The sequence below is a fragment of the Leucoraja erinacea genome, chromosome 10 (assembly GCF_028641065.1).
Source record: "Leucoraja erinacea ecotype New England chromosome 10, Leri_hhj_1, whole genome shotgun sequence".
Taxonomy (NCBI): Eukaryota; Metazoa; Chordata; class Chondrichthyes; order Rajiformes; family Rajidae; genus Leucoraja; species Leucoraja erinaceus.
Genome location: NC_073386.1, coordinates 11,614,118 through 11,626,738, shown reverse-complemented (window position 1 = coordinate 11,626,738; position 12,621 = coordinate 11,614,118). Strand labels below are relative to the sequence as shown.

General features: G+C 42.0%; 1 protein-coding gene across 1 annotated transcript in view; it reads left to right on the top strand.

Moving 5' to 3' along the window:
- LOC129700783 (dihydropyrimidine dehydrogenase [NADP(+)]-like) overlaps positions 1–12,621 on the top strand; it is a 637,641-nt gene that overhangs the window by 232,856 nt on the left and 392,164 nt on the right. Inside the window, exons 5-6 of the mRNA XM_055641481.1 lie at positions 1,020–1,181; positions 9,810–10,006. Of these exons, the coding sequence (XP_055497456.1) occupies positions 1,020–1,181; positions 9,810–10,006 (359 nt within the window). The remainder of the gene's footprint in view (positions 1–1,019; positions 1,182–9,809; positions 10,007–12,621) is intronic.

Sequence of the window (12,621 nt, the reverse complement as noted above, 5' to 3'; positions counted from 1 at the left end):
TATCCCATCGATCACCTAGCAGCATTCTATCTTTCTCCCTTCATAAGTTTAGTTTAGTTTAGTTTAGAGATACAGTGCAGAAACAGGCCCTTCGGCCCACCAAGTCTGGAGCGACCAGAGATCCCCGTACACTAGCACTATCCTACATACACAAGGGACACTTTACAATTTTTACCGAAGCCAAATAACATACAAGCCTGGTACACAAAAAAGCTGGAGAAACTCAGCGGGTGCAGCAGCATCAATGGAGTGAAGGAAATAGGCAACGTTTCGGGCCAAAACCCTTCTTCAGACTTCAGTCATGAAGAAGGGTTTCGGCCCGAAACGTTGCCTATTTCCTTCGCTCCATAGATGCTGCTGCACCCACTGAGTTTCTCCAGCTTTTTTGTGTACCTTCGATTCTCCAGCATCTGCAGTTCCTTCTTAAACAACATACAAGCCTGTACATTTTTGGAGTGCGGGAGGAAATCGGAGCACCTGGGGAAACCCACTCGGTCATGGGGAGAACGTACAAACTCCGTACAGACAGCACCCGTAGTCAGGATCGGACCCGGGTCTCTGGCACTGTAAGGCAGCAACTCCACCACTGTGCCACCGTGCCGCCACTTGTTATAATATGTTTATAGTTGTAAACCATCTAGTTATAAATTAGAGCACAGTCAAAATCCTATCATGTACCCTAATCTATACCAACTTCCATTCACCCATGCCGTTCTGCCATGACTTAGATTGGTCTCAATTGGACTAAAGCGTTTGCTTCATCTGTTGTGGATTACCAGCATAATTAATGAAGAGCAGGCTAATAGGGTGTTAAGAAAGATCCTAAGCGGAAACTTTGCCTCTCCATTCCCTCCCAAATATTGCTTGTCCTGCTGAGTTCCCCTGGCACCTTGTGTTTTGTGCAAGCTTCCAGCATCTGCAGTGTCTTGTGTCTCCTGCAGATGAATAATGTTTTGCTTAGTATAAAGTTAAGCTTACTGCTTTGTGCAATGCTTCCTAAGTTATTTTTCTTTTCGTAGAATTACTATGGTGCTGCCAAAACCATTCTGTCTGACAATCCCCTGGGTCTGACTTGTGGGATGGTATGTCCAACATCTGACCTCTGTGTGGGAGGATGCAATTTACATGCATCTGAAGAAGGAGCTATTAACATCGGGGGTCTCCAACAATTTGCCACAGAGGTATGTAAAAACTATCTGAATATTACAAACGTCAATGTTCAATGACGTTCTATTTATTTATTTATCTCTCTATCTATTTGAAGAAGGGTCTCGATCCGAAACGTCACCCATTCCTTCTCTCCAGAGATGCCGTCTGCCCCACCGAGTTACTCCAACTTTTTGTGCCTGTCTTCGGTTTAAACCAGCATCTGCAATTCCTTCCTACACATTCTTTCTATCTATCTATCTATCTATCTATCTATCTATCTATCTATCTATCTATCTATCTATCTATCTATCTATCTATCTATCTATCTATCTATCTATGTCTGTCTATCTATCTATCTATCTATCTATCTATCTATCTATCTATCTATTATGGATTTATTTATTAATTTATTAGAGTTCATTGCTTATTAATTAACTGTTTATTTCTCAGTATTTAATTGATTGCAATTTAGTTTTAATTGATTATTTTTTTTAATTGATTAGTAATTTATATTGGCATTACTCATTATTTCACAGATTATTTTGGCAGGTAATGTAAAAAGGTCTTGCATTTATATGGTGCCTTTTATGTTCATTACTTGATGATCCAAAAATATTTCATGATAAATCAAATTCTTCTTGAAATGCCATCGTTACATTGGAGGAAATGAAATAGCAATTTTTTTCTCACAAAAACAATATTTTAGATTGCCCGCTTCCCTATTTTTGTTGGGTTGGGTGTGAGGTAAATGTTGAGGATAGGAACAATGATCCATCTCGTTGTTGAAATCGTGTCCTGGGATCTTTTACTCCCTCTGTGGCATCTCTTTCCTTCTTCTAAGCCAGTCCCTAATGGTCAAGGATGACTTAGAAACATAGAAACATAGAAAGTAGGTGCGAGAGCAGACCACCAGGTCCATCGAGCCCGCACCGCCATTCGCTCATGGCTGAACACTAAACAGACACACTTACCCACAAACAGTAGACACAAGACACAGAACACAAGACACTACCCTCCCCTTTATACCGCTATCACCCCTCTCCACCCCAAGAACCTCGTGATCTCCTGGGGGAGGCAAAAAACCGGATAAAAACCCAGGTCCAATTCGGGAAAAAAATCCGGGAAATTCCTCTCCGACCCCAATCTAGGCGATCGACACTTGCCCAGGAGATCACTCAGGTCTTACTATACTAACCATACCTAGGTCCATATCCCTGCCCTCTCCCCGTAGCCCCTTATCCCCTTGGCAGCTAAAAAACCATCTATTTTAGTCTTAAATATATTTAAAGTTTCTGCTTCCACTGCTCCCTGGGGCAGTGAATTCCATAAATTAACCACCCTCTGGGTGAAGAAGTTCTTCCTCATCTCAGTTTTAAAAGAGCCCCCCCTTATTCTGCAACTATGTCCCCTAGTTCTAGTTTCCCCGATCATTGGGAACATCCTCGGTGCATCCACCCGATCAAGGCCCCTCACGGTCTTATATGTTTCAATGAGATCGCCTCTCATTCTTCTAAACTCCAAAGAGTAGAGTTCCAGCCTACTTAACCTTTCCTCATATGTCAATCCCCTCATTGCAGGAATTAATCTTGTAAACCTTCGCTGCACTGCCTCCAGGGCTAGTACATCCTTTCTTAAGTATGGACCCCAGAACTGTACACAGTATTCCAAATGTGGTCTCACTAATACTGTGTACAGCTGCAGCAAGACCTCCGTGTTTTTATACTCAATCCCCCTAGCAATAAAGGCCAAAACTCCATTGGCCTTCCTGATTGCTTGCTGCACCTGCATACTAACTTTCAGTGATTCACGTACTAATACCCCTAGATCCCTTTGCGTTGCATTACAACGCAGCTCCTCCTCATTTAGAAAATAACTTGCCCTATCATTTTTTTTCCCAAAGTGAATGACTTCACATTTATTAGTATTAAATTTCATCTGCCAAGTTGTTGCCCACTCACCTAGCTTATCTATATCCTTTTGCAGACTCTTCCTATCCTCCTCATCCCCTACTTTTCCTCCCATTTTTGTATCGTCCACAAATTTTGATATATTACACTTGGTTCCACTCTGGGTTTGTGGGTTCAGAGATGACTGACAAGGCCATTGTGTGCAATGCAGACTCTTCCACAGATGGGGTAGGAGATGACTGACAGAGTGTATGAGTGAAGTTAACAAACCAGATGCCGCGCTCCTTCTGGTATTTATGTAGGGCGTCTATGTAGTCCAGATGCATGGATTTTCAAAAAGACACAAAGTTCTGGTTAGCAGGTCGGGCAGCGATTCTGGAGAGCAAGGATTTCGGGTCTTGACCCTTATTCAGATCTCAGTCTGGTCAAAGTCAAAGTCAAAAGTCAAAATTCAAAATATCCTTTATTGTCATTCAGACCTTTCGGTCTGAACGAAATTTCATTGCCTTGCAGTCATACATATAATAAAAATAACAAAAACACACAATCAACACAAATTTAACATCCACCACAGTGAGTTCACCAGGCACCTCCTCACTGTGATGGAAGGCAAAAGCCTTAAAGTCTTTGTCTCTTCTCTCCATGTTCTCCCTCTGCGCCGAGGCGATCCAGGCCTCCGATGTTGTGACCCCGCCGGGTGGTGGTCTTGACCCGTACCATCACCTATCCATGTTCTCCAGTAATGGAATTTTGGGCCTGTGAGTGTTCTCTATTTTACCAGCAAATAGAGCCATAGGGTCATAGAGTGATACAGTGTGGAAGCAGGCCATTCGGCCCAACTAGTTCACACCGGCCGACATGTCCCAGCTCCACTAGTCCCACCTGCCCACATTTGGTCCATATCCCTCAAAACATGTTCTATCCAAGTACCTGTCTAACTGTTTCTTAAATGTTGGGATAGTCCCTACCTCAACTGCCTTCTATGGCAGCTTGTTCCACACACTCACCACCCTATGCACTGTTAAAGTTAATTGTCAGATGGCAGTGTGGCGCAACATAGACAGATTAGTAGGGGAGCTTTGTCTTGCAGATGTTGAGTACAAGGCTTACCAGCAAGATGGGTACATTGCAATGTCAGCCAAGAGATGTCTGGACTAAGTCTTTGCTCTATCTATTAACTCAGCAAAAAGAACAAAGTGCTGGAAAAACTCAGTGGATCAGGCAGCATCAGTGGTGGGAATGCCAACTGTCCATTCCCTCCTCGGGCACTGCCTGGCCTGCTGAGTTCCTCCAACACTTTGTAGTTTATGAAAATCTTTTCCAGGGATGATTTTCTCTTTTGTTCCAGTTTTGTTGGGGGGGTTTTTTCTCTAAAAACATATCTATTTCCTCTTTAAATATCCCCCGGTGATCATGCATCATCAACCCTTCTGGGCAGGGAATTCCAGAGATTTACCATACAGAGATGAGGAAAAATGTTTTCACCCAGAAAGATGTGAATCTGTGGAATTCTCAACCACAGAAGGCAGTGGAGGCCAATTCATGAGAGAGTTAGATTTAGCTCTTAGGGCTGAAGGAATCAAGGGATATGGGAAAAAAGCAGGAATGGGGTACTGATTTTAGATGATCAGCCATGATCATATTGAATGGCGGTGCAAGCACAAAGGGACGAATAGCCTACTCCTGCACCTATTTTTTGATGTTTTTCTATGTTGCTCTATGAGAAGATTGATTTTATCCCTCAGTGGGTTTAGGTTTATTATTGTCATGTGTACCAAGGTACAGTGAAAAGCTCTGTTTTGCATGATATAGAATCAGATCAGATGATAGTATACACAAATACAAACTCAAACTCAAATACAATGGGTAGAGCAAAGGGGGAGATGTAGAGTGCAAAATATAATTCTCAGCATTGTAGTGCATCAGATCCAGCGACAAGGTCCAATGTCCAATGGAGTAGAGGTGAATAGCTTTTGGGTGGACTGTTCAGAAGATCGATCTCAGAGGGAAAGAGCTGCTCCCGAGTCGGGTGGTGCACACTTTCAACCTTTCTCTTTGTTAATATTTTCCCAGATGGTTTTTTTACGCTGGTTTTGATCTGACAGAATAAAAATGTGAAGAAGGATCATCACATCATTTAGTATAATAACTGCAATGTAGACAGTGATTAGAAACACACATTTCACAGCTTCAATAAAATGGTTCACGTGTCAGTAGCGCCTTCACGACACAACACCGTTTATAGAGTCATAGAGTGATACAGTGTGGAAACAAGCCCTTCGGCCCAACTTGCCCACACCGGCCAACATGTCCCAGCTGCATTAGTCCCTGCCCGCGATTGGTCTATATCCCTCCAAACCTGTTTTACCCATGTACCTGTCTAATTGCTTCTTAAATGTTGGGATAGTCCCTGCCTCAACTACCTCCACTGGCAGCTTGTTCCATACACCCACCACCCTTTGTGTGAAAAACTGTTTGACAGTTATGACAGTTGCTTCATTGATTCAGATTTATTTATAGATTGGGGTGAACAGATGATGCATTGTCTTTAGCAAGTGATGTGCCTTTTCCAGGAAAGTGAGCACATGGGTTCCAGCACATATTTTTGTTGATTGATTAGTTTATAAGGTTTTGGTAAATTACCTGTATTGATTAGCTGTTTGTTTCACATTGACCTGATCAGGAAGTAGAAGCAAAGACCTGAAAATGAATGAATGCATCCAAAACAACAGTGTGCTGACAGCATTTACCTTTCTTTTTTTAAATAAATGAAATGTAGTGACTAAAACAGAGTGCCAATGTTCATAATCATTCTATTATCAAACAGCTGTTTTGATTTTTAGACTTTAGGCTTTTGAGATACAGTGTGTAAACAGCCCCTTCGGACAAACTGAGCCCACACCGACCAATGATCACTCCGTACACTAGCACTATACCTACAAACTTGGGACAATTTACAATTTACAGGAGCCAATTAACCCACAATCCTATACGTCTTTGGAGTGTGGGGGGGAAACCGGAGTACCCACAGAAAACCACATGGTCACGGGGAGAACGTAAAAACTCCGTAAAGACTGCACCCGTAGTCAGGATCGAACTCGGGCCTCTGGCGTTGTCAGGCGGTAACTACCGCTGCGTCACTGTGACGCCCAGTAAGGCAGCTGTTGAAATGCTCTGGCTGCACAAGCTAATAAGTAAAATGACAATGTCTATTGTAGCTACGTATTATGTGTGCTGTAATCAGAAAATGCTGTTGATTTGAATAACGTTAAAAGTTGAAGGTGATTAAAAAAATAAGCATAAAATAATAAATGCATTTAAATCATTTTAAACTGCTTTATATTACATAACTGAGTTATAAAGTAGAGAAAACAAATCAAAACGGATACACCTACCTTTTCAATGAATTGCCCCATGCTAGCTGGCATGTATGAAACATGAAGGTCGGGTAAACTCAGCGAGTCAGGCACCATTTCTGGAGGGAATGGATAGGCAATGTTTTGGGTCGGGACCCTTCGTCAGACTCCGGCATGAAGTTGGACGGCCAGGTTTAGAAATAGCAAATCGAATCCAATTCAATAATTCAATACTTTACACAACTGCCACTGGACTCAATGAACAGTACAGCACAGGAACAGGACCATCTGTAAGAGGTTAGATGTACCCCTGGTGCCCTTGCATTTGGATAGTGGTTGGCTACAAAATTGTCAGCTGGCCTAATAGTTTTAGTTTTGTGGGAGGAAACCGAAGATCTCGGCGAAAACCCACGCAGGTCACGGGGAGAACGTGCAAAACTCTGTACGGAAATGCATCCATAGTCTGGATCAATCACGGGGCTCTGGCGCTGTCAGGCAGTCGCTCTACCGCTACGCCACCGTGCCACCCAGTTGTGGCTGACACTTATTCTCCAATCAGTATGCCCACCAAGCATAAATGTTTTTATTTTCCACCATTCATATTTCTAACAATCTTATGAACTGCAGGTTCAAATGGCTTGGATGAAGTGACTTACTGAAATACCTGTAGATGGTACACTCCTGACAAAAGACTCACAAAAAGAAACAATGATTAACCTTAAGTACGGAAGGACAAACTTAGTTACGAACCAAGAAGTGAAGCTAATGTAGACACAAAAAGCTGGAGTAACTCAGCAGGACAGGCAGCATCTCTGGACAGAAGGACCCTTCTTCAGTGAAGCTAAGATGGTTTTACTCCTAATTCACACAAGTTTAAAATGAAATGCTTAATATAAGTGACTGAAGTTGCGCCTCATCCAGAGTTATCACTTATACTGTAATAGTTCTTTAAACACTATTCATTTTGCTATTGGATTTATCACAACTGTGACACCTATTATAAGCCTAATCTTCTTTCTTTATGTAAGTCTATATTTCTAATGCCGAATCTGACATTTATCTGGCAGGTGGATTGGCTGCACAAAAGGTATCACAATCATCACTACTTTACCAGCATTAGGTGACAGACGCTCACTGTCAAAAGCACCACAACTGTAATAACAGACACCTTGCAGTTGTCATTAATACTATCGCCAGTCTTGGTGTGAGGCACTCCATCACACGTAATGTCAGCATGTCCTGCAGGAAGCTATCGTTCTCCCTCAGCCATCAATAACACAAGTATAACCAATAATAAACTGGATGAATATATTCAATCTTGCCACAAACTACGGCAAAATTCATGTGTGCCGTTTTTATCATGAGCGAACCACATTACGACCTCCGTTTGAATGCGCTCAGCTTTCTAAGCAGCAGGAATACTGCTGGAGTTGCAGAAAGCATTCAAAACATCAACACCAACTAATCTCGTGTTTTCCCAGCATTTGCTCTGATCGGTGTTTCTGTCAACATTTTAAGAGGGCATATATTAAGTTTTGTGATTATTGCAGAGTCAATACGTAATGTGTTTGACCCTCTACCTTCAGGCAGCTTGCCCTCCTTTGCATAATGCAAAGCCCAGATATTGCCTTCAGCTAAATACTGAGAGAACTAAACCGTTGGGCGGCACGGTGGATAGAGGTAGAGTTGCTGCCATACAGCGCCAGAGACCCGGGTTCAGTCCTGACTACGGGTGCTTGTCTGTACGGAGTTTGTACTTTCTCCCCATGACCTGCATGGGTTTCCTCCGAGATCTTTGATTTCCTCCCACACTTCAAAGACGTACAGGTTTGTAGGTTAATTGGCTTGGTGCAAATTGTAAAAATCTGGATATAGGATAGTGTTAGTGCGCGGGGGTCGCTGGTCAGTGTGGACTCGGTGGGCCGAAGGGCTTGTTTCCGCGCTGTATCTCTAAACTAAACTAAACTAAACCAAACTAAGCTAAATTAAACTGGTAGGCTGGCATGAATTCTTGCTACAAACTACACAAAGATGCATGGTATTTTCATTAGTTCATAAGTTATAGGAGTAGAATTAGGCTATTCAGTCCATTGAGTATTTTCCGCCATTCGATCATGGCTGATCTATTTTTCCCTCTCAACCCATTTCTCGTACCTTCACCCCATAACCCCATGACACACGTACTAATCAAGAGTTTATCAATCTCTGCTTTAAAAATATCCATTGACGACCTCCACAGCCTTCTCTGGCACTGAATTCCATGACACTTTTTAATAGTTCCACAATAATTCTTCATCGTAGAGCCACTCATGGATAAGACAAGTGTTAGAAATACTGAATTTCGAGGAATTCCAGGAATTTGAAAGGCCAGAACAGAGTGGATGTGGAGAGGATATTTCCAGTATTGGGAGAGTATCGGACCAGAATGCTCAGCATCAGAGTAAAAGGATGTACCTTTAGAATGGAGATGAGGAGGAATTTCTTCAGCCAGAGTGTGCGTGCTTTTTTGGGTGATGCCTTACTGTCATTGATTGAAATGGTTGCTTTTAATTAAACATGCTCCCATCAAAGTTGTGAAGAGTTCCATTTTGTAGAAACAAAGAACTGCAGATGCTGGTTAATACACAAAAGGACATAAAGTGCTGGAGTAACACAGCAGGTCAGTTAGTATCTCTGGACAACATATTCTCCAGAGATGCTGCCTGACCGACTGAATTACTCAAGCATTTTGTGTCCATTTTGTTGTACGTTTCTGGATGCAAACATTCTAACCCTGTTATAAATGTAATTTTGGTCCACTCCACTATTTCTTGCCTGGCAACCAAATGGTAATTATTGGTACACAAAAAAGCTGGAGAAACTCAGCGGGTGCAGCAGCATCTATGGAGCGAAGGAATTAGGCAACGTTTCGGGCCGAAACCCTTCTTCAGAATGGTAATTATTGCTGGACGCAACAACAGATTAGGTCACGGAAAAAGGGGGCAGCACGCTGGCGCAGCGCTAGAGTCGCTGCCTTACAGTGCTGAAGATCCAGATTCGATTCTGACTGCAAGTGCTGTCTGTACGGACTTTGTACGTTCATGCTATTTCCGCGTGGGTTGTCTCCAGGTGCACTGATTTCCGCTCACAGGCCAAAGCCATGCAGGTTTGTGGGTTAATTGGCTTCTGTAAATTGTCCTTATCATGTACTGGTGATCTCCAGTCGGCAAGGACTCAGTGGGCTAAAAGCCTCTCTGCCACACTGCATCTCAAAACTAAACTAACCTTAAAATGGATGACATTTCCGATTTCCAGCCTCCTGCAATTTGTAGTTCCGTTGGACAGTTCAGAATACTTTATTTTTATTTGATGAACTGCAAGAAACAAAATTTTGAATGTGCTCTCATTTATACCTCAGGTGTTCAAAGAGATGAAAATTCCTCAGATTCGGAATCCATCGCTTCCCCCTCCTGAAGAATTGCCTGAAAGCTACCATGCTAAAATCGCCCTAATCGGATGTGGGCCCGCCAGTATCAGTTGTGCTTCATTTTTGGCTCGGTTGGGCTATTCGGACATCACTATATTTGAAAAGGAGAATTACATTGGAGGTCTGAGGTAGATTTTGTATTTTGCTTCTATAACCATGAATATGAAATAGTCATAGAAACTACACATTCATTCTACAGTTTGTTTCTTAGCTTACCTGCAGGTACCATATGTTGTAGACCTATATATCTTCCTATCAAGTCAAACATTTGGTACCATTGAACTCCTTTCTTTTCTCCCAAATTTGATGATATATCATGCTTATATTGGAATGATATCTATTAATTATCCAATGGCTATTAAGGTTTATGTTTATTTTTGCCATGTGTACCAAGGTTAAGTGAACAGCTTTGTTTTTGCATGCTATCCAATCTAATCAGATAATATCAATAATATACATTGATACAATCAAGCCAAATTCAGATGCAATACGTAGAGCAAATTAAAAGATCCAGCGTGCAGAATATAGTCTCAGCATTGTGGAGCAACAGTTCCAGAGACAAAGTCCAATATCCGCAATGGGGTAGAGGTGAATCTGAAAATTATGGAAAACAACATTCAGAAGCCTGATGATAGATGTGAGGAAGCTGTTTCTGAGGATGATGGTGCGCACTTTCAAGCTTCTGTATCTTCTGCCTGACGGAAGCTGTGAGAAGAAGGAATGATTGGGATGGGACAATTCTTTGATTATGTTGGCTGCTTTTCAGAGGCAGTGTGAGGTATAGATAGAATCATTGATAGAAAGTCTGGTCTGCGTCATTGACTGGGATACACCCACCGTTTATCTGCAATTTCTTGCGGTCGTGGTAAGTGCTGTTCCCAAACCAAGCTGTGATGCAACCCGATAGTATATTTTACCGTGGAGCATTTGTAGAAGTCTGGAAGAGCCATTGGAAACGTGCCAAATTTCCTTGGGAAATTTATTTTCCCCAGGTTTGAAAATATATCGTACTGAAATTTTGAAACGCATCTATTCATTACTATGAGAATGGGAATTTGTTTAGAATTGACTGAATGAATGAATGAATGAATGAATGATTAATACTTTATTGTCACAGGTACTTTGGATCAGTGAAGTGCTTTGCTTTCATACAACCTGGGGAATACACGAGTCTCGCCACTTGTTGGTGCCAACAAAGTTACAAAATATATTGTGTTCATGTCCACAATTTGTACCAGGCCTTTGTACTTTGAACCAAATTTTGGTTGTCCATTTAAAAAGTGCCTGTTAATAGTTGATAGGAGAATAGCACATTAAGTTCAAACTATTTTCTTTTGCTTATCCTTTTTAATGAAATTTGCATTGTGCAGTGCAGTATAGTTGGAGGAATCCAAACTCTGTCTACACAGCACTACCGACCTATTTCCCAGTTCCAGTCATATTTTGGAAGATTGGGAAAAAAACAGATGCACATGGTTTTTTTTTTCCGCCAGTCACTTAAGATCGTAGTTGTACGGCAACCACCAGCCTGAGACCTAAGCCTGCCAGATGTAAAGCACAGATGGCAGAATAGATAAAGAAATGTGTGCAAATGGGCCTCAGCACATGCTTTAAATTCAGTGTCTCCCATTGTTAACTTTTTAAGGTGATGAAAAGAGTGATCTACCTACTAATCCAGAGAAAAAGCGTGAACAATGTTCTAAGGAACTCAGCTGTGATTTTTAACATTTTAAATGGTCAGACCTAGTTGTGGAGTATTGGAACGCGACACAGTATATAACACCTTGTAAGGACTCCTGACATTAATTCATCTTGCCACCCGAGACATATCATTCACCGAAAATTAGCCGTTCGTTTAATTGTCAGCTCAATGTTCAGATCAGTGGTGATGTTTGAAAATCCCATTCAGGGTGGTTGCGAACTTCATTAGCACAAACAAAAATGCTTTCCGCAAGAAAACTTGAAACTATTTTTATTTTCTCCTAAGTACCGTCTGTATCTCTTGTTCCCCTTTTTCCTGACTCTTCTGAGGAAGGGTCTCGACGTGAAATGTCACCCATTCTTTCTCTCCAAAAGATGCTGCCTGTGCTGCTGGGTAACTCCTGCTTTTTGTGTATGTCTTTGGTTTAAATCAGCATCTGCAGTTCCTTCCTGCACAAAATTGAAGCCTGTTTGTAGGAGACAATGCAGGGGAACCTGCAGCGATAAGGGAATTTTTGAAAAGAGATTGCTTACAACGTGTATACATTTCTTGTTATTTTTGCTTCCAGCTGGCAGTTAGACTTTCATGAATCTGTGTGCCAGATGCAGATATGTATTCATTTTCTTTCCCATTGCGTCTTTTATTGGCATCAGTTATCCTTTGAATCGTTACGTTTGGAACGGGGAAGTGGGGACTGGGCTGGCTAATGTGAAGAGGTTGGGATGGTCAGATGGTCAGATGCCTACTCCTGCACCCCCAACATCTGCAAGGGCAAGGAGCAAAGCTCACTTGGCATATGTCGTTAAGAGAGGATTTTCATCTCAATGCCAGCTGTGCCTGTTGGCCCTAAGTGACATTGTAATTAGATGTTAATACCTGTTTCACCTTTATGCTCAAAGCTCTTTAGTGGCATCGCAATCACAGCATGTCATGTTTTACATGGTGTTGCATGAAAGAAGGCGTGCCAGAGTAATCAGGAGCCCACTTGGCCTGTTTGGTCCCACCTACCAAGCTGCCACGAGCCATTTCTGCAGCCTCTGC